The 20,747-nt window shown below is 45.4% G+C and overlaps 1 protein-coding gene across 1 annotated transcript in view; it reads right to left on the bottom strand.

The window, feature by feature from the left end:
- The window catches only part of HYDIN (HYDIN axonemal central pair apparatus protein), a 2,467,744-nt gene that overhangs the window by 629,321 nt on the left and 1,817,676 nt on the right, over positions 1–20,747 (bottom strand). The window contains exon 56 of the mRNA XM_085640020.1: positions 8,376–8,541. Coding sequence (XP_085496146.1) covers positions 8,376–8,541 — 166 coding nt within the window. The remainder of the gene's footprint in view (positions 1–8,375; positions 8,542–20,747) is intronic.

Below are 20,747 nucleotides of genomic sequence, written 5' to 3'. Positions count from 1 at the left end.
TATGTAAGGCCTCCAAGAAAGAGAAATACATGTCAAGGGAACAAAATCCCATGCGCAGGCAAGGAACGCACAACGTGGTGAAGCCGGCATAAAACCCTCATAGGGCAGCATAACTTTTGCCAAAATCACCTAACTCCAAAGCAATCTGTGCACCACCTAAATTCAAAGAAAAGTGCACCGCCCAAAACTAGTGAAAAGGACTGTAATTCAATGAAAGACCGATCAAAAAATTATGTCCTATTGGAAACCCTGGTCAAGCCAGAAACATAGCTAAAATTGCACCAAAGTGGAAATTCATAGTAGTCGCAAGACTAAGCATTCTCTCTGTATACAAGGTTTCACAGAGAGCATAAGCAAGATGTCCCTATAAGAGATACTGACAGTCAAAAGTAATGCACACCAGCATACCGAACTGCTTCCAAAGAAGCGTGCGACATAGGTAAACCTCCTAACCGGAAAAAACATCACAAGCAAACAACCTCTTGAGAATGAAGCCCATCATCAGAGGAAAAAAGGAAAGGGAAAAAACCGAGGCAATATGTATCCTTGTACTACATAACCTGTCAAAGACAGTATTGAAGCAATAATATCTGCTAATCGCAGGAACATCACATCGGGTGTCATCAACAGGCGGAACTTATACCACCATGACACTGCCATAACATGGCCAACCATGTAAGAAACAAAAGATGAATATCTTCATTACAACCTTGGTATACGGAAAAAATAAAGGAGGTATAAAAATAGAAAAGGTGAAATAAGGACTCTGTTTTACCTAAAGTATCACAGAAACACCAAAAAGCTGAGTCGGCCTGTGCACCAAAAAGATGGGCACCACCAAAGGGCATATCGACTAAAGCAGTCTGGACAGCCTCTGAAATAAAAAACTGAGGTACGCAACCAGGCATAAGGCTGTAGCTCCACAGAGGGTGCCATAGCTCGTCCTACTAAATCAGTAGTATCCATGTTGCATCTAATAATAAGCTTAGCTGCCTGCTGTCCATATGGAATCAGCTGTTCAAGATTAGATTGGAGGTCGTCCGGAGGTGTTGGCATCTCCTAAAATCTCTATCCGATGGAACCTTAGGTAGAGAAGCCATATTTTGTGAGGCTGAAGCAGCCTGAAGTACCAAACTACGAGGAGTAGAATGTTTTAGGAGACAAACTGGATCTCCCGGAGCAGACACGTGCCTGCGAGATACAGCATGATCCACGAGCCCCCTGTATCAAGCTTGGGCCATGTACCAACAGTATGTCATACAGGGCCTCACTATATGGTAGAACAGGCTCCACCCTCGTCTAACCTTGCGAAAGGACCTCAATCAGGAGATCAGTGGACTTCTTCATGGTAGGCAGCAATAATTCCAATACTGTAGCCACTCTCCTCAACCTATCTGCAAAAGAGGAACTCGCCTCAGTAACAAGACTAAGTAGGTAAAGTAAACTCAAGTCTGGTGAGGACTCCAGCCCACTAGCCTCACAGAGTGCAGATAGACAATTCTCCTCTATAAGAGGTGGAATAGTCTCCAAAATAGGCTGTAACAACCTGTATGCTTCTGTTTCACCCACTACAAGGCAACTTCCAGAAGCTCCACCATGAGAGGAAAGTGGGAAAAGAACACTCTCCTCAGTTGGCTCTACCAACTCCACACCCAACACCGGTCGAGGCCGAGAACGGACACACCTAGATGTCGAGAGGAAGAGGAGAAATTACTTTGATCAGCGCCGATGGATTTAATGCCGGAGTCAACTGATCAAGGATGGACGCCAAAGGTGGAGACCTCGAAGGGCTATGCACCGGCACTGAAGCGAAGTTGGCTGATGCCGACCCAACTACTCCGATAGCCCAAGAATTGCGAACTCACCAGTGTGGCTCCTCTCACCTCCATGGGGCCTGACAGTGCTCCAGTGGAAGGTGAGGGACCAAGGATAAGATGCAGAGAAAGGTAGTACTCTCTCAATTGGGCCATCAACAACCTGGCTCACGGAAAAATGGGGAGGTGCGGGATGGAGTCGTGTATGGCCTCCTCAACTGGCAAGTGGGAGCAGCCGCAGAAGACGGAGTCTCCATGCCACGAAGTCGGGGGTGCCACGACTTCAAATGCCTGCGCTTATCTTGGGATGTCGATGTACAGCAACATCCCTGTGAACTGCTCCGACTACTGGAACGGCCCTGTGAACAACCTTCCGAAGAAGGAGACCGAGGCCGACGTGAAGGCTCCTTAGACCGCAACATCGGCGCTGCTAGAAGTTTCATACGGCGTTCCTTGAGCGCCTTTTCGTGTCAGCTTCTGGCAGGAGCTGCAGTCTTCAGAGTCTTGGTGTTCCCCTAAACACCACATACAAATGGAGTGTGACTCTGTAACCGACATTTGTCGTGTACAAGACCCACAAGGATTAAACCCTGAAGACATAAGAAAAGCACACTGTTTCCAATCAACAAATACTGTTGAAGTAGGCCTGAAAACGGCCTGAGGAACCACTTCTCTGGATCTGCGTTACAGCACGGAAAAAAAGAAACTGACATCCGCATGCCGGAGGGGACTTATATGATGACTCCACTGACGTTACAACTGGAGGCAAAGTCATCACGGAGTCAATACAACGCTGTCCCCGGCGTGCAGAGGTACTGCTGAAAAATTTCCGGATCCAGTCTGACATCTGCAGAGAGTTTAAAAGTTAAGCAATCTGCAGCTAGATGTCAGATAATTATGAATATGAGTGTCAGGCACTTTGGCATTGGCCAAGCAAAGGAATATTTTAAATGCTAAAGTAAATACAGTTATTGCAGATGACAGATGTTAAAATCCCACCTCCGGTGCAGAGGGTTTGCTAGAGTTTTAAATGTTTCTTTGATCTAGTGCTTAGTAAAGCCTGTCACCCAATTATTAACCTGTGCAATTCCATACCACAGGTTCACTTAAGTCTGGACTCATAAGGCAAACTTTCCTTATAGCAGGATCGGCTACTCTGTGATACTGCTTTAAGCTTCAGAACCCATTGCCTTGTTTTAGACATCCTCAAAGCTGCAACACACGGTGCTTCATCCTATGGTGAACTAAAAACGCAGATCTGAAGTCACTTTTGACAAACTCTGGATCAAATTTCTAAGGATTATGTTTTTGTACTTTCTGGTAAATATTGAGGCTCATAGTGAAAACAATTCAGATTGTGAGACTATTTGGTCTTCTGTAAATTAAATCTCAATAGTGTTCCTATGTTTAGATTTTGGATGCCCTCAAACATCTATTGTTTTTTGTCTGTATCTGGTTGGCCTTCAATGTACTGTAAGAAACTGCAAAAAGAAAAGTAAGATAAAAAAAATCTTGATGGTAAGCAGGCTTTCTGTTTTGCTCCTCCTAATGCTGTTTTATCAGCAAAGGTGTAATCTGTTTCAGAGAAAAGCCTGTTGCAAAGGACTTCAATTTGACTCTGGGAAACTCCTTCCTCTTTCTCAATTCAACAAACTTAAGTTTTTTTACTTCTCTCTTCATTTTTTGCAACATTCACATGCAATTCAAAAAGAAGGTGTCAAGAAAAAGGAAGGTCTAGAATTTTTAGTTCTGCTCTCAGATTCAGAGGGGATTACCTTGTCCTTCTCCATGTGGGAAGCCTCATGGGGACACTGTGGCAATAGTAGAAGGAAGAGTTCAAACAGATCAAATCCTCTTTGCAAATTTGCCTCAAGTCATCTTTTTGGCCTCTAAACAATATTTCAGCAAACTGCTAAATAGTCCTAAAGAAATTAAACATTGTAGCCGAAAAGCACTGTGGCACTCTAAGTGATGCTTCTGTTATTTGGCAAATCTTTCCAGAGGAGACTAGATGTCTTCAATGTTTATTTTGGAGAGCTGATGAAGAGGAAAGCAACCCATAGTGTACAGTAAAAACTATTAAGCAATCTGTGGGTGCCTGTTTCCGAAGAACTAATGGTCAGAAAAAGGATTCTTTACTTTTCTTCCTCCCCTGGTCTGGTGTAGGGGTTGGATGTACAGGCCTTTCTTGGAACCTCTCTGTATGACAGGTGGAAGATCTTAATTTACGGTACTGTCTTAAGAAGTATCTAATTCACTTAAATTTTGCAATTCATGTGTAGAAGAGTAGGATCTGCTTCACATGTTTACCCCCACTTTTTGCTGGTGTTTCACTGTTTTCGACTTTAGTCTGGCTGTGGCCCTGCTATTCAGGGCCGCAGCCTAGCTGCTTTCTCTCTAAATTGATTGCATGTACTTTAGGTACACCACAGATTGGATGCTGAGGTACCCTTGTGAGTCCCTAGTATATGGTATACTATGTACCCAGGGCATAGGTACCCCAGAGGCCTACCAGGGGCTGAAGCATGTATTATGCCACCCCCGGAAAGCCACCCAAAATTACACCACAGGTCTGCTACTGCAGCCTGGGTAAGGTGGTGCATGCACCCCTTACTGAGGTATAGGTTCACTATACCTCACCTATCACTGCACATACATACCTATCAGTCACTCCTATGGCAGGCCTTTACAATCCTGAATGCAGAGTGCTTGGTTATATGTGAGGGGGTGCCCAGGCATGAGCTGAGTCCCCCTGCAGCCTTAGGAATCTCTTCTCCGGGGTTGTCAGTGGTGCAGCCTGATCATATACTCTTAAGTGCATTATATCTTAAACGGTTAATGCTAACTTTGGACTGGCTGCACGGAAACATGTCGTGTTTGGTGTCAAACACCTTGGAATCATACCCCCACATCAGTTCTTGATGTGAGGATATGATCCCACCCTTCTAGAGGGAGAGACATGGCAGTACTGGTATACCCGGTAGAAATCTAATAGAGCCCTGGCATCACAAAACGGATGCTGCAGCCACAGACACGGGTCTGGCCTCCTACTGCTGACCGATACTCTGGCAGAGGAGGCCTGGACAATAGGTTTCCTGTCACAGGGAGGTGTAGCCACCTCCCAGACAGGTTTATGTGTATTGGGGCTGGGTGGGAGCACTCTCTGAGTGCTTTGCAGTCCTTCACTGGGGGCACATTTGGTGTCCCTGTGCATAGTCCAGCTCAAACCGGTTCAGGGGTTTTAAGCCCCTGTTCTGGCACGAAACTTAACAAAGGAAATGGGTGTAGCCACCCCTCTTTCCAAACCCTCCCATACGTGGGTCCCTAGAGCTAGTCCAACCCCTTCCTTAGGAAAAAGTAAGGAACCTCTGTAACCAGAACTTTAGATATTCTTGGACGAAACTCTGAAGCAGAATCCTGGACCTTCTACACTCTAATAAAGACTAGAGGACTGAAGAAATCTCCCTTGGGGTCAAAGAGTGACTCTCCTGCTTGGCAGGCACCAACGAAGCAATATTCCGGTCTGCATTTCCGAAGCTCCTGCCGGATTCCGAAGTATTTGCAGCCCAGGAAGAGGATTTCCAGACTTCTCAGAGGCCGACCCGAGTCCCCAGCAAAGCTGAGACCCGCAGACCTCGTGAGTAGCATGGAACTGGAACTCCTGGTCACCGTGCACTTTTGCAAGTGCGTTGACTTCTCGACGTCTCTTGAAGTTGCGCTTGGGGTTACTTGTAGACCCCACCTCGAGCAGAAGATTCACCGGAGATTGTCGGCCTAGTCACCCCGAGTGACCCATGGGCCACCATTTTGTGTTTCCTCTTGAGGTCCGTTCGCGATCCCTGGTTCCTTGACTGGTGTGTCCCTGAGGGCGTAACTTTGAATTTCCTTGGGCTTCCCTGGTTGCTCCAGACGTGCCCTGACTCCCTACTAAGTGGTGAGTCCCACAGACCATGCTGGTCTGCACCGAAGCATCTTTCTTGTTTCTGCGTGGGTTGCTGTTGCCAAGGCTTGTTGTGTCCAATCCGGGCACCGACGCTGCAGCGCTAAACATCCTTCGTGGGACAGCTCGAATCCAGCTCCTGGTCATCCTCGACGCCTCCTGGTCCTCGTGGCTGAAGAGTCAAGCTTCACCTCCTTCACCCGAAATCACCCAACATTGGTGGGCATCTGCCTATCGCCTTCCTGGTCACTGGCTAGTCACCCAGACTCTGTCCCCTCTGCTTTCAGGTTCTTCTCATCTTCTATCCAGGCTTGGATCTCTTCGAAAACTTTGCATCTTCCCGGCAGCAGCACATCTTCGCCAGCTCCCATTGAAATCGACGACGCGACCCAACACCATTTGACACCTATGCACCCGGCATCCCTGGGTGAGGTAACACGAGTACTCCGGTGCTCCCGTAGGTGTTGACTCTAGAACTTCCTAAGTCCCAAAGGGTTTGGTCCTGACTCAATTCAAGTGTCCCTAATCTTTAAAAATCTAACGCGACTTTCCCCATAGAAGCTAACGGGAGCTCGCTGCTGTGTTCACACACTGCACATGGCCCCCTTGGGTCCCCTGTGTCACTACCTTGGGTGGTTCTTTGGGGTCCCAGCGATTCTACAGGCTCTAGGCCTTGTGTCTAGTTAAGTTGTGGTTCTTATACCACTGTTTTAGTATATGGTTTGGCTCGCCCCTAGGGCCTGACGTGTATTTGTGCTTATGACTGTCATATTTGAAGTGTAACTTATGTGTTTTGACCTCTAGCCTCATAAGGAGTCTAGGAGGGTGTGTTTAGAAATAAATACATATATTTTATATATATACCTTGTGTGGTTCTCCTTTCATTTGGTCATTCAGGAGATTATAATCTGATAAACCAAGCTGCTTCACATTCCTTCGAGACTTAGCCTGAAGGCTGCTCTCCATAGCTACCACTAGGATAGCTTTCAATAAAGGTTGTCTTTAACCTAATCATCAATAAGGGTTGTTTGGACTAATACAAGGTGCCCACTATAACTAGTGGACAGCATATACCAGGCCAATTTCTCACATCATGTATCAAATCAAATCTGTCTCCTTACTACCAGAGGTTTTCATGCAAACCTCTGCTCTAAGAGTAGTACATTCTAATTCTCAATTTGAAACTTGTAACCATAGGAAAAACAAGGGTCATTATTTTCTTCCTTTGTAGGTGAAGAACCCGAGGGCTGGACTGATTTGCCATTTCTGGCACCATGGGTTTTGTACAGGATAGCATTGACTGTGCGTTGGGATACATCAGTGACATAATGTCACACTTCTGTGTCCAACACATTGATAGCTACCCTGGCTGCACATAATCTATATGGTTCTGTCAGGCCTGGAAGTGTGGAGTCCAGGAAGGTCCTCAACCACTGTGCCACCAGAAGGTGCTGTTATCAGCAAGCTCCTCCATGATATTTCGTCTTATTGATGCATACACAGTCATCTGAGCAATGAAGTTCCTTCTTCCTGATGGTCACAATCCAGATTCCCTCGCTAGGGTTCCAGGAATAAGATGTGGCTATCTTGAATTTTGACTTGATTTAGCCAAAAAGACTGCATGCAATTGAGACTGCGCATGCTCTTAGCAGCGTGGCCATTTTGTAACAGACTGAAAAATGCGAATGTTAGAGCATACTTGGGTGTTATAATGAAAGTATCCCGAAAAAAAGTGATCATCACTTGAACTTAGCACTTCTCAATTCCGTATCTAGCTTGTTAATACCACTCCTCTCAAGCTTGTATTTTGTCTCTCTTGCAGCCTATTTTCTCAGGGTATACTCTCAACCCTTTTTCAAACATTTCTACCTAGTCTGTCTACTAATGACTGATCATCTCCTTCGTCGTCTCTTTCTGGAATGTCATCTGTGTATCACCTATAGGCAACTTACTTATTGTGTCTCTCTCATTCCCTTCCTTAGCTGTGGGAGCTCCTTCTCTTCCCTAATGGTGTCTATGTTGTGTGTTTTGACATGGATTTTCCAACCTGTCCTGTCTCGAGACTTAGCTGTGCAATACCAATTTCTAACCACTTCTGCTGCAAGCCTTTGTCTGGCATGACCAACTTCCATCTTGTCCATCCATTTTACATAATTACCCCTAGAGCTTCACATTTCTTTACCCGTTCTGTTGCATGATATTGCTCTTGACCTTTTTCTGGTCTATTAGGATGCTGAGAACATTGGATTGGGTAACAACAGTTAGTTAGTAAATGTCTTACATTAGTAAACACCCTCTTCACGATTGCTTTTTGGTTCTTTTTCAGCCTGGCACCCATTACCTTCGCAAGTTCTAAACACAACTCACACCAGACTCACAGAGCGCCAGCATATTTCATGACCCAGATTATGTAACTAATAAAAATCAACAGATTCTGTTTCCTTATGCTTCTGCTATTGACTTTGCACACAACACAGAGGCTCAAGAGGTAGGGAGTTTAGGGTTGACCATTGCAACCTTTTCCTCAGAATATAACTACCCATTGTTCATGGCATTGTGAAATGTATCAAAATCTGAGAGTGGCAGTACTTTCCAAGTGGCATTTGGAGATCAAAACTTACTTGACAGCGCAGTACTGGTTTCTCCACTATCTCTACTTCTTTCTTGGAACTAAAGATGATCTGAACTTGTGTGGGTCGATCATTGGGAGCCAAAGTGCCCTTCTGGGGAAGTATGGATAAAATGGAGCCTAGAGTTGATATTTCAGGTCCCGTCTCCAGAGAAAAACTGCAAAGTAACCACAGTATACAAACATATTCAGATATATCATAAGAATATCTCAAATAAGAGACTGAACATCCCTTCAATAAAAAATCTTCTCCATTAAAGAGAACAAAGATGATAATTCACCATAAAGACATGAAACTTTTATGCGTCTTAATTCAAATTTACCAACTAGATTATCTTTTGCTCAAATTGGGCTGCACATGTCATACTGTCTTTTAGAATAATGTTTTTAAGCACAAACCAGTTAATCACTTAAAATGTAACTTGAGTTCTTTGAGTCATTTCGACACACGCTACCAACTACGACAACTTAATTTGCTAATTTTTACATCGTAATGGCCCTATGTATTGTGTTACTTATGACCTAACATTAGGCATAGAGCAAGAGACACAGAAGTAAAACCTCAGAAAGATACAGCCACACTCCAGAAATAACCAAGAGAGAGATTGATAGGGTCATAGACGAAATTAGGAAGAGAGTAACTTACTGATACAGAGAGCAAACCACATTTAGGAAATCAAATTGATGAACAAACACACAGAAAGAAAGTATAACCTAAAGGTTTACCGAACCACTACCATTTCAAAAAATGAATCAACTCAAGCAATAGAATCAAGGAAAAGAAGATGTGCTATGAGTCTCTCTTACCAGAGCCATTTTCTATGATTTTCCAATGGTAAAATGTGTAATAATAATATCATAGAAATGTTTTTGAAGCATCGTAACTAGTGGTAAAGAGGTTTCTCTTCACCTATGTATATGTTGTTTGGAAACCACAAGCTCCCTAAGCTATAAACACCTACTTAAGCAAACGGTATTTATTGCCTCAAAATCTACAATGGCTTAGAGTGGTTTGGCTTACATGGAATTCAGAAAACATTCTTTGAGAAAAAAGAACGTTCGAATAGAAGTGTCACATTATGATATGTAGAGTAATCTGACAATGCTTGAATTTGATCTTTTCTTCTGGACGATAGAATGGCTATTAGAAATCCTGCATTGAGTGTCAACATGTTAAAAAAGCAGTTGTGTAAAGGCTTTAAGAATAGGCAAGGCTCAGAAGCACAGCATTTGTATTCCCTTTAAACAGAGTAATAGGAAAATGGAAGCCATTAATTTGACTAACTTCTTCAAATAATTTAGAAACATTCCGCATCTCAGCAAATGAATCCCCATCTAGTTCACACCATGAAAAATTAAACAACCATGAGCCCTCTTCGTAGAAGCTGCTCAAACGCTGGGATGATCAACACAATGCAATAGGTCAATATCTTTCAAATCACACAAGTGCTAAAACTTCAACCAAGGAACATTCTAAAACCATCTGCTATTCTGACACCTGGCCACAGGCATTTTAGGAATTCTCCTGAAAAGAGATAGGCTTTAGATTTAAGCCTTTGCAGAGCAGGGTACTCAGCTGAAGGCTGCATGGGTCTAGAAGTATTACCTCCCCAAATCCTCAAGGAAATATAGGATGAAACCAATCCTCAGTTAACTGAGAATCAGACAATTTGCAAAAGAAAATGTCTCTAGAGCAAAGACAAGGGAAAGTTTTGTAGACCGAATGTGAAAAAATTGTTTATTGTAGAGCCCCTCTCCAATGCCGCATCAAGAAAACGTGATCCAGAGTCTCCTTGGCAAGCCTTCAATTGTGAGATGTTATCTATAACATTCTCATAGCATCTGACTTTGTAATAAGTCTACCCATATGAATGGCAGTGTCAAATGGACTAGAGCTTCTCTGCTTAATCTGGGTGAAGCCATACATCCAAGGTTTTTGAGCAGAGGGAACAGAAATGTTATTTTCCTTTAGCACCAGGTCAGTGGTTTCTTACCTATCAGATATGTGCTAAATGGGCAAGATAAATGGCACGGAACTGAAAGACAGCAAATGGAGAAAAGGCCAATTCCCCCTTAGGATACTGAAATCCTAGCTCAAGTACTGAATATGCTGGACAACATTTCTCAGTTGCCCAACATGTCCTTTAGGTTGCTGAATAGGGAGGCCATAGCGCTTGAGTGCCCCTGAAAGGAAGGCACCTAAAGCATTGCTTAGGGATCAAATAAAATTAGGCAAGCAATTTGGCTCTAATAGACGAAGTAATACAGTTAAAAGAAGTGGAGAATTCAAATGTAAGAGCAGAGGTCGCACCTGTGGCAAAATGTTGATGTTGGCATACTATATGAACTAGTTGGCATGAGGGGGTCTGTTGGCAACATTATTCTGTTGACATACTGGAGGTTAGTCTTGGCATAAACAAGGCTAACCCGGGCAAATGGAGGGGAGGGAGGGGGTTGGCAACCATGACAAAGCTGGTCCTATTATACTAGACGCAATGTTTTGGCATATGGTTCACCCATGGTAGATCAGCGGTATCAACAGCAACATTTTGGCACTTGGATATTGTAAGAGATGTCAAATTTGATTTAATGAAGGCAAATTATATAATCACGACAATGCACACAGTTTTAAGTAACCATTGACCCTTACCCGATGACGTGTCACACCTATGCCTTTTTTTTCACTGCACCAAGGTTTAATACACACAAAAAAAACATTTTGCAACCTCTCTCCACAAGGATGAACTGAGGAAAATGCTTATTGCACACGTTTGATGTGATGTATTATGTAGAAATATGTGCTGCAGCTGAGGAGTAGTAGGCATTGTCCTATGCTAATGTGCTTGTAGGAAGCTGGTTATCTAAATACTATACCAAACAAGCATTGGCATAGCCAATAGGTCTCGCCTTTGGGATCTTATAAGTGTTTAGCTATGCAACAGTTGATGTTGTTGCACTAAGGATATTGTGCTGGATAACTAAACACTTATAAGGTCCCAAAGGCGAGACCTATTGGCTATGCCAATGCTTGTTTTTTTTATACAAATTAAGCACTGATATTGGAGTATAAATGTGGACAGCTAGGGTCACTCGCAAGAGAACATCAGTTAAGAGTGTGGGTAGATGTAATGTTATAGCATGGTGTCCGCCGACCGAGTAGTGTTTATACCTTGAAACCAATAACACAAGAGTGCACCTGGAAACTGTAGAACTGAGCTCTTACAGAACGAGAGAAGCCTAATGGAGACACAAAATTATGGATCCCTACCCTGTCCTCAACGACTTAAATGGTATTAAAACATACGTGGGCCTCTGGATTAGAGTGGTCTGCCCAGCTCCAGATCCCCTCTACCACCGCCTTTGATCTCGACAAGATTCATCAGAAGACCCTGAAGTGATATATTTTGTCTTTGCACTTTTGAAAAACCTACTGCAAATTAATGGTGCGAAACATGTGCCATTATTGTATATTTTTATATTGTTGGTGTAAAAGGCCACGAATATAACCGATGAAAAATGAGTAGTGTTAAAAATTGAAGCATTTCCAAATATTTTGTTGGGTGGCCGGCAAGAATGGCCCGTTTTCCGTCTCTGATTGGGGAAGTACTTCAAAGGAGCAAATAAATCCGGATGGAAATGTCTGCTGAGTGTTTGAATACGGCTCTGAGACTTTCTCCCAGCAAATTACTCTCTGGAGTTCGCAAATTCAGGTTATATGATCTAAAAAGCATATGATTCTGGCTCTTCCGATAAGAGCTTCTCTGAATTTTATGTGACATTTTTATGGTGGAGAGAAATATTCCAATAACTGATTGTGAGAAGTTGGCCTGGCATATGCTGGTCACTAGTTATAGTGGCCACCTTGCACCAGGCCAATTCGACTCTTATGGTGGATAGGTTTAAGACAACCTTTTAAAGAAAGCTATCCTAGTGGTAGCTGTGGAGAGAAGCCTTCAGGCTAAGTCTCAGAGGAATGTAAAGCAGCTTGTTTTACCTTATAATCTCTTGAATTACCAAATGAAAGGACACCACACAGGTATATAAATCAAATATATATGTATTTATTACTAGACACACTCTACTAATCTCTTTATGAGATGAGAAGTCAGGAACACATTCAAATATCAACGTTTCACAATAAATTAAGCACAAATATGGCTGGGGCCCTAGGGGCGTACCAGACCATATACTAAAAAAGAGGTTTAGGAAAGTCGACTTGCAAGGGGACAAGGCCTAGGGCCTGTAGAATCGCTGGGGCTTCATTAATCCACCCAAGGCAGGTAAGTAAAAGATCCACGGGAGACGCATGCAGTGTGAGAACACAGCCGCGGGTTCCCTATTTTTTTCAATGGAGCAAGTCGCGGTTGGATTTTTAAAGTTTTAGGGTACTTCGAGGAAGTCTACAAGCAAGCCACTTACAAGGTAAGTAATTTGAGGGACAACACACACTAGGGCACCGGAGTGCATGAGTTACCTCACCCAGGGAAGCCGGGTGCATAGGTGTCGGGTCGCGTCGTCGTTTTCAATGGAAACCAATGAAGATTTGCTGCTTGAGAAGTCTGAAGAAGTGTCCGGTGGAATCCAAGGCAGGATTCAAGATGAAGATGACCTGAAAGCAGAAAAGACAGTGTTCACAGTCACTTGCCAGTGACCCGGGGCCAGGAAGATGGATGCCCACGGATGTCGGGTGATTTCAGGTGATCAAGGGTGTTTTGACTCTTCGCCCACGAGGTCTAGGAGGCATCGACGATGACCAGGAGCTGGATTCGGAGTGTCCCACGACGTCTGCAGCTTACTGAGGTGTCGGCAACCGGATTGGAGCCAACAAGCCTTGGCAACAGCAAGTGTTGTGGAAATCAAAGAAAGTCAGCAGTGCAGACCAGCAAGGTCTGAGGGACTCACCCAGCAAGGGTGAGTGAGGGCAGGCCTGGAGCAATCAGGGGAGCCCTTTGGTTTGATAGGAACATCTTCGGGGGACCCACAAGCCAACGGGCAAGTGCTCGCAAAGACGCCTCGTGAGGAAATGCTTTACAGGAGCCCACGGTCACTCGGGACGGGGTAGACCTCTGATTTTCGGTGCAAAACCTGCTGGAGACTTGGGCCACACGTGGTCCAATGCACAAGTTCGTAGAACGTCGTGAAGGGGTTGCACTCGACAATAGTGCACGGTACCCAGGTACTGCTGTTCCTCGTCACTCGTGGGGTCCACTCGCCACAGCTTTGCTGGGGACTCACAATGGCCGTCGAAAAGTCAGGAAATCCACTTCCTGGGCTGCAGGGACTTCGGACTCCGGCGGGAGCAAGAAAGTTTGCGACCGTTGATTAAAGTTTTTGGTGCCTGCCAAGCAGAGGAGTCACTCCTTGACTCCAAGGGAGATTCTTCAGTCTTCCAAAGGTAGTGGAATGTCGAAGGGCCAGGATTCTTCTTGTAGAGCGTCGTCCAGGGATATCTGATTTGCAATGGCAAGGATTCCCTATCTTATACTAAAGGTAGGGGAGGGACTAGCTCTATGACCACTCCTCTGTCCAGTTTCGCGCCAGAGCAGGGACAGGTAGTCCCTGAACCGGTTTGAGATGGCATATGCACAGTGCAGGACTTCAAAGCACTCTAGGAGTGCACCCACCCAGCCCCAATACACTAAATCCTGTCTGGAAGGTGGTGACACCTCCCTGTGACAGGATGCCTATTGTTGGGCCTCCTCCACTGTGAGTTTCGGTCAGCATGTCTGTGCTGGTGGCATCCATTTTGTGATGCCAGGGCTCTTTCAGAAATCTACCGTGTTTCCACAGTAGGTATATGGGGGTGGGCCTCCCTCCATAAGTCCACCAACCCTATTTCCTGTAGCCATCACTCCCCCTTCTGATTGAAGCTAGCCTTAGACCTGTCCTTGTCTGTATCTAGAATCAGATTCAGGTCCCCTCCGATCAACTTCATACGGGTTTGCGGGACCATGATCTCCGCTATTGCCGCACTCAGGAAGTCCTCCTGCCCTGTATTGGGAGCATATATGAAGTTTGGTCACCAAATTGGATTGTATACGCCAGCAGCCTCCCTTTTATTTCAGTCACTTTATGCCTCACCTCCCCCTTGCAACGTTTGGCAATCAAGATGGCAACTCCCGCTTTCTTCTCTACAGTTGAGAACTGCTGAGGAAACGCCCTAGAGTGCATTCGCTGCTAATCTTTGGGCAATAAGTGCGTCTCCTGTAGGAGGCACACATCTGACTCAGAATTTTCTAAGTAGGAGACAATCGCTCTTCTTTTAATGGGATTATTGAGCCCCTTTACATTAAGTGGGAGGACTTTCACTACCTCACAGGACATTTAAGGTGATTGCTTTCAATGCTCATCTGGGCCCGAGTCGTAACCCACCGCCCCACTCTCCTTGCTCACCCTCTCCTCCCGCCTGTTCTGTAACAGCATGCATGAATACCGCTAGGCTCACAGTCTCTGGACACTGGTTCCCCCTCCCAGCCCCCCTAACTCTAACTAGAACAAAAGTAAGTATACCCCAAAATAGTCCAGGATCTGCAGAGCCTGTCCGCGTACCCTTGGTAAACCAGTTTGTAGGATGCATATTGTGGCCAACAAATTCCACCCCGCCCGCTCCCTTGAGTTCCGCCCGGCACAGCTTTGTTCACTTATCTGACCCCCGTATCAGTTCAAACACCATCCTTGGAGCAGGACTCGTCGGACAGGGAATTCAGGATGGCCTGTCTCTCCTGTGCTATTGTCTCCGAGTCTGGTTTCAACGCCGTTTCCGAAATTCTGCCTCCTCGGACACGTCTCCATCGTTCTTTTTGTGATTTTTTTGTCGCCTATCTCCAAGTCTTCCTGTTGGGGGTTCTCAATATCAAGGATGCAACATGCTTCCTGCAAAGACAAGATTTGTTGCAGTTTACTGTCCGACCTGAAGATAAGTCGAAAGGGGTGTCCTCATGAATATGTGATGCCTTGATTTCGGAGATGAGTCATAACTGCCCGGAAATCCTACCGTTTCTGCAGTGTAATCGTAGCTAGATCCTGGTATAGGGCAATGGTGTGGCCCTGATATGTCAGTGGTTGGGCATCTCACGCTTTCCTTAGTACTTGTTCTTTTAACCGAAAGTCTGGTAAATATGCCACGATATCTGGGGGAGGCGACTGCACTTTCCTTAGCAGGCCTACCCTGTGGGCTCTGTCTATTTTAATGTCAAAGTCCTGCGGCTCTTGTAGGATGTGCCTGAAGAGGCCTTGGAGGTACAGAGTGATGTCCATTCCTTCTTCTTTAGGAGGCACGCCCTTGACTCGTATGTCATTCCTTCGGGAACGATTCTCCAAATCTTCCGCAAGGGCTTGGAAATCTATCTGTTGGGCCCGGAGGCCAAGTACCTCCTGCTGCAACTGTTCCACTTCTTCATTCCGGGCCAATTCATGTTCCTCCATGGTAGCAACTCTTTCGCCCACTGCGTCAAGGTCCTGCACCACTTCCTTTTTTTCTTTTGAAAAATACCCTCTAAGGGCTTGCAGATCTTCTCGGAGGGTGAAGAACAGCTGCTCCAAGAAGGTAGGTGTGACTGGTTAGTAAAAAGGGCCTTCACGTTTCCATCTTTCTTGCCACGTGTTGTAGACATTGCTGGTCTAATTTCAGTGCAGTTAGATCAACGCTTCGGTAGTGGGACATGCTTCCGTTGGACAGGTGTAGGGTCTGTGCCACTGATTTGTCTGTTCCCGCAATGTGCCCTACCAACCGCCTCCCTCCTGCTCCATCCTCGGATACGATATTGCCTCGGGATTATCACCTCTGCGCACGGGGCCCCTCGCAGTCAGAATGGACGCCCATGCAGCCTGTGGACCAGATTCTCCCTGCCCCTCCTCCTCCAAATGTCTCCGTTTCTCCAATCTCGGGGTATATGGGCTCAGTGGATGTTCCTTGGCTCAGGGCAGTGCAGCCATTTTGGGCGTTCCTGTCACCTGCTAGTGAGTGCTTTCGTGTCTCTACCGGAGCCACTAGCCTCTGTGATAGCCTTCGTTAGTGACCACCGTTATTCAGCCGCCTGATTCCTGCGTCCTCCGTGCTCTCACGGTGGGAGGTGGATGTGAAGCAGGCCTAGCTCCTTGGTTCTTGCGTTCTTTGTGCTCTCCTTGCTTGAGCACCTGTTGTAGTCCTGGAGCCCCTCTCACTCACTATCGTGTTCTGCCCTCACTCTTGGGGTACCTCCGCACTTGACCGAGAGAAGCAGATCTAGAGCAGGGTGTTTCCCCCTTCCTTCGTGCTCCACGTCATTCAAGCCCTCCTCGTCTTGCCGGGACGCCTCCACCCATTGCCAGACAGAAATTCTCACTCCGATTTGCCTCACATGGGGCCTCCCCAGCGCCGCTGCCTCTTACAGCCGTGCTTCTATGGAACGCAGTGCAGCCCGGTCTCCGTCGTTACGGCCGTGCTCTCTGGCTTTCTCTGTGCAGTCCTCTCCGAAGCAACCTCCATCGCATGGCTCACAGGCGTGGAATCCTTCGCCAGGGGGAGTTTTTAGCGTGGCTCTTGTTGCTTTGTAGGTGTTCCCGGGGGCTCCACAGAGTTGCTCGCTCCGGACTCAGCTCGACCTCCAGACACTCCCCTTTGTGCAGGCCAGGGTCTGCGCCGCCATTTCCCGGGCGTTTCACGCTACACCACTGGGTCAACAGCTCATCCCGTACTCCAGCTATTTCCCCTTCACGACCAGGGGTCCTTGGCTAATCGGGAGCGCTGGGTAGTGACTCAGCAGGCGGACGGGAGCGGGTAGACGAACAAGACACACGTCTTACCCGCTCGCCATCCTGGCCAAGCCCCTCTGTGGGGACTCTTTAAAAGGGAACACGTAAAATAAATTTCTGTGATTCCCATAGTGTGCTGCTACCAGACCGGTATTTTGGTTTCTATCTGAGATGTAACAACACAGAATTGTTATAAATAATAACATTTTAAAATGTTTCAATTTAGAAATTTCAATAGTATTGAGGTCTGTGGAGGAGTTTTTGCCTTTAGTTATGTGTGCTTTATGTTAAATATATATGTCCCCGACCATGTGAGGGAACTAAGGAGGTCGTATAAGTTTGCACAAAAGAAGGCCAAAAGGGAGTGGGACGAAGATAGATGGGCACTGATCAAGGAGGCATGAGATGGGAGGGACTCACAGAAGTTCTGGCTCCTAGTCACTAGGGGGGGAAGTAAACAGGCCCTCACCTCCCAGCACTAACATATCTATTAATGCATGGCAGGACCACCTCTCCCGATTGTATTCTGGGTCCAGTGAATTAGAATTAGACGATGCCGCTCATGGACTTATCCTTATCACAGCAACAGACTTTTTTTCTAAAAGCGAAATTAAGACCTGTGTTAACTCCATTGCAAAGGCTAAAGCTGCTGGCCCTGATGGCATTCCGGGAGACTTGCTCGTACATGACAGTGAGAACTGGGAAAATTATATCTTGGCCCGAGCCAATGCAATAACTGAGGTAGCCCAAATACCCGCCTCCTGGAAGGGAGCAGAGGTGATCCCTGTCTACAAGAAAGGAGACAGATCCTTACCATGCAACTACAGACTGATCAGTCTTATAGACTGCATTCAAAAAGTTTTTGCTTGTGCACTACTTTTAAAGGTACAGGGCACTATCGACCTGGTGTTTCGTTTTCTTCCCCTGACTTGCAAGACAGTGGTCATCGGTCAGGAGAGCCTCTATGTAACCTTCATCGACCTCAAGACCGCCTTCGACCTCGTCCCCAGAAACAAGCTTTATCATGTTTTAAACGATAAGCGCCTTCCTCTGCAGATCCTATCACTTACCTTCTGCTTTCATGAGGCAAATTTTGCTAGAGTCCCCTGGGGCTGCCAAGGCCAGCTTACTGACCCAATAGAAATTAACAGGGGGGTGCACCAGGGCTGTGTTTTGGCACCTACTCTTTTCTGTCTTTTCGTGAATGAGGTTGTTGAGTTTCTCTCAGAGGTCCCTTTGGATGCCCCAATCCAGGGTGGTGGGGGGGATGGGAGAGGTAACCTTATTGTTCACAGACAATACTTTGCTAGTATCTAAAACACCAAGTGGGCTCCAATTGCTTTTAAATCGCTTTAAAACTTTCTGTGACTCCCGTGGCCTAGAAGTCAACACCATCAAGACGAAGCTCTAACTGCTTAACCCTCACAGGTAATCTGACATTAGGAGGTGTTACCCTGGAGAGCGTGAGCACTTTTGACTACCTGGGCCTTACTATCTCAGAAGATATATTGTGGATATGTCGTGGAAGCTCCATGTAGCCAAGCAGATTCATAAACTTAGGCAAATAGTAGGCGCTCTGATTAATGAACACAGCACCTCCTTTTCTAAACCGGAGGCAGCCCCTCTTCAGATTTATGAGGATAAAGCTGGAGGTTCAGCACTTTATGGAGCTGAATTGAGGGGCTTTGAAAAGATGGAAGTCCTACTGAATTCTGAGAAAAAGTTCTTTAGGTCCATGGTTTCGCTACCACCAAGTACACCTCTCCACCCACTATGGCTCGATTTGGGCAGAGCCACTATTACTGAGAAGGCCAAGTTATGTCCCCTACTGTTCTGGCAGTGCATAAGGTCCACCTCTAAGTTGTCCTCGTACAATGCTGCCCTTAAGGAAGTTATCAAACTCGACCAATCTAATAAGATAGGTTGGATTTGTAGTGTGAAATCCCTGTTAGGCGCGATAGGACTAGAGGGTTACTGAGAAACCAAGGATCCATTATTGCTTCCTAGCAAAGACGGAATCAAGAAACACTACTGGGATTGGGTAGTACAGGGCTCACTTTCGAGCTCTTCGTGGGGCCGTCTAACTTCAGAGTTTATGAATTTCAAACTGATTGGCTCTTATGAACAATACTTTGAAATTATTACTATACCTCAGGATAGGAAACTTTATACTCAGTTTAGATTTGGCTCCATCCCCTTGAAAACATTTACTGGATCCTAGCGAAAGTCACCCGCTAACTCACAGTCTTTTCCAAGCTGTATTTCTGAAACAGAGTCTATTGCCCATGTATTTGTCTGTCTAAAGTATTCCTGCCCGAGAGGAAAATGGCTGAGGCCAATTTGCAAGCAACTGGGCACACATTGCCATGCCTAAGCCCTCTGTATTTTGAGATCAGACCACAGCCCGGCGATTGATGTTTCTGTTGCTAAGTTCTTGGGCCACATGTGGGCAACCAGAAGGCATTTGCTGAAAGTATGAGTCTAATTCATATGTTCTTTTATTTAACCGTTTTGAATATTATTTTCCTTTGTTTTTTCTTTTATTATCTCAGCTGCTATGTTTTGTGTCTAATTGCCAATACCCAATCGGCCATGAGTGTGCAAATAATCTCTGATCTCAACCAGCACAGTGGACCACGTTGCCCATACTGGAATAGACATAGGCTTTTTCTGTATTGGTCCTAAATGCATACTCATGTTTGTTTTGACATTTTAAAAAGAATGTTATATTATACCCTGTCAGGTATTTTCTTAACAGGTTTTTAATGCATTTTAATTGGCTTCTTAAAATGCTTTGTATGAAATGTATTGTATTGCACTTTTATGGTCTATGAACAAAATAAACGTTTTAAAAGAAAGCAAGTATGTCCTTTTTCTCTGCACATCTCGCCCATCTGCACATCTTCAACCACTTCTTTCCTCTTCAGCACCCTCTTTTCACTCTTCCCAGAATGCACTTCCTTGCATCTCCCTCACTTTACCACTTCCAGACATCCACTGCACTCACTCACATTCAAGCAATGTATTTCCTTTAGCGCTGTAAATATTTTGCCATCCATGCACCCCCTTCACTCACATTTTCACAAAATTACAATTACAACTGGAATACATGACTATTGTTCTGTGTGCTCTGCAGAGAGGCCAACCCACTCACTGACAATCACTTTGGTTTGGTTTCAGGGTCAGCATCAGAGCTCTCATTCAAAGCCCCTCAGAAACACATGGCATGGCTCAAAGTATGCACCGAAAACAAAATACAGAAAGAAACACATGATTAAATAGTTAACTCTTGAGGAAGGAAAAAATAAGTAAAACTTGAAAATAAGAGAGGAACTAAATTGCTGGCATGCATTTCCTTAACATTTGTTTAACACATTGTTTGTAAATCAATCCATGTTTTTGGCATTAATGTTGCTAATGGCATGAAGATAGGGCCAGTTTTAATGTCAGACAGCAGATAACTTCCTAGTTTACAAAAGGGTGTGGCGCGCGCACTACCTTTCCTTAGGTTGAACTTGTTGCAATAGTTGTATCGTGCTCCGGGGTATCACTCACCGAACGAGAGTGTGAATAATATGATATTGGTGCATCCCCATGCACGTGGGGTATGTCCCCCGGGCACTTGATGATA

Source organism: Triturus cristatus, chromosome 12, assembly GCF_964204655.1.
Source record: "Triturus cristatus chromosome 12, aTriCri1.1, whole genome shotgun sequence".
NCBI lineage: Eukaryota > Metazoa > Chordata > Amphibia > Caudata > Salamandridae > Triturus > Triturus cristatus.
The sequence above is the reverse complement of the archived record's forward strand: the minus strand, read 5'-3'. Positions and strand labels throughout refer to the sequence as shown.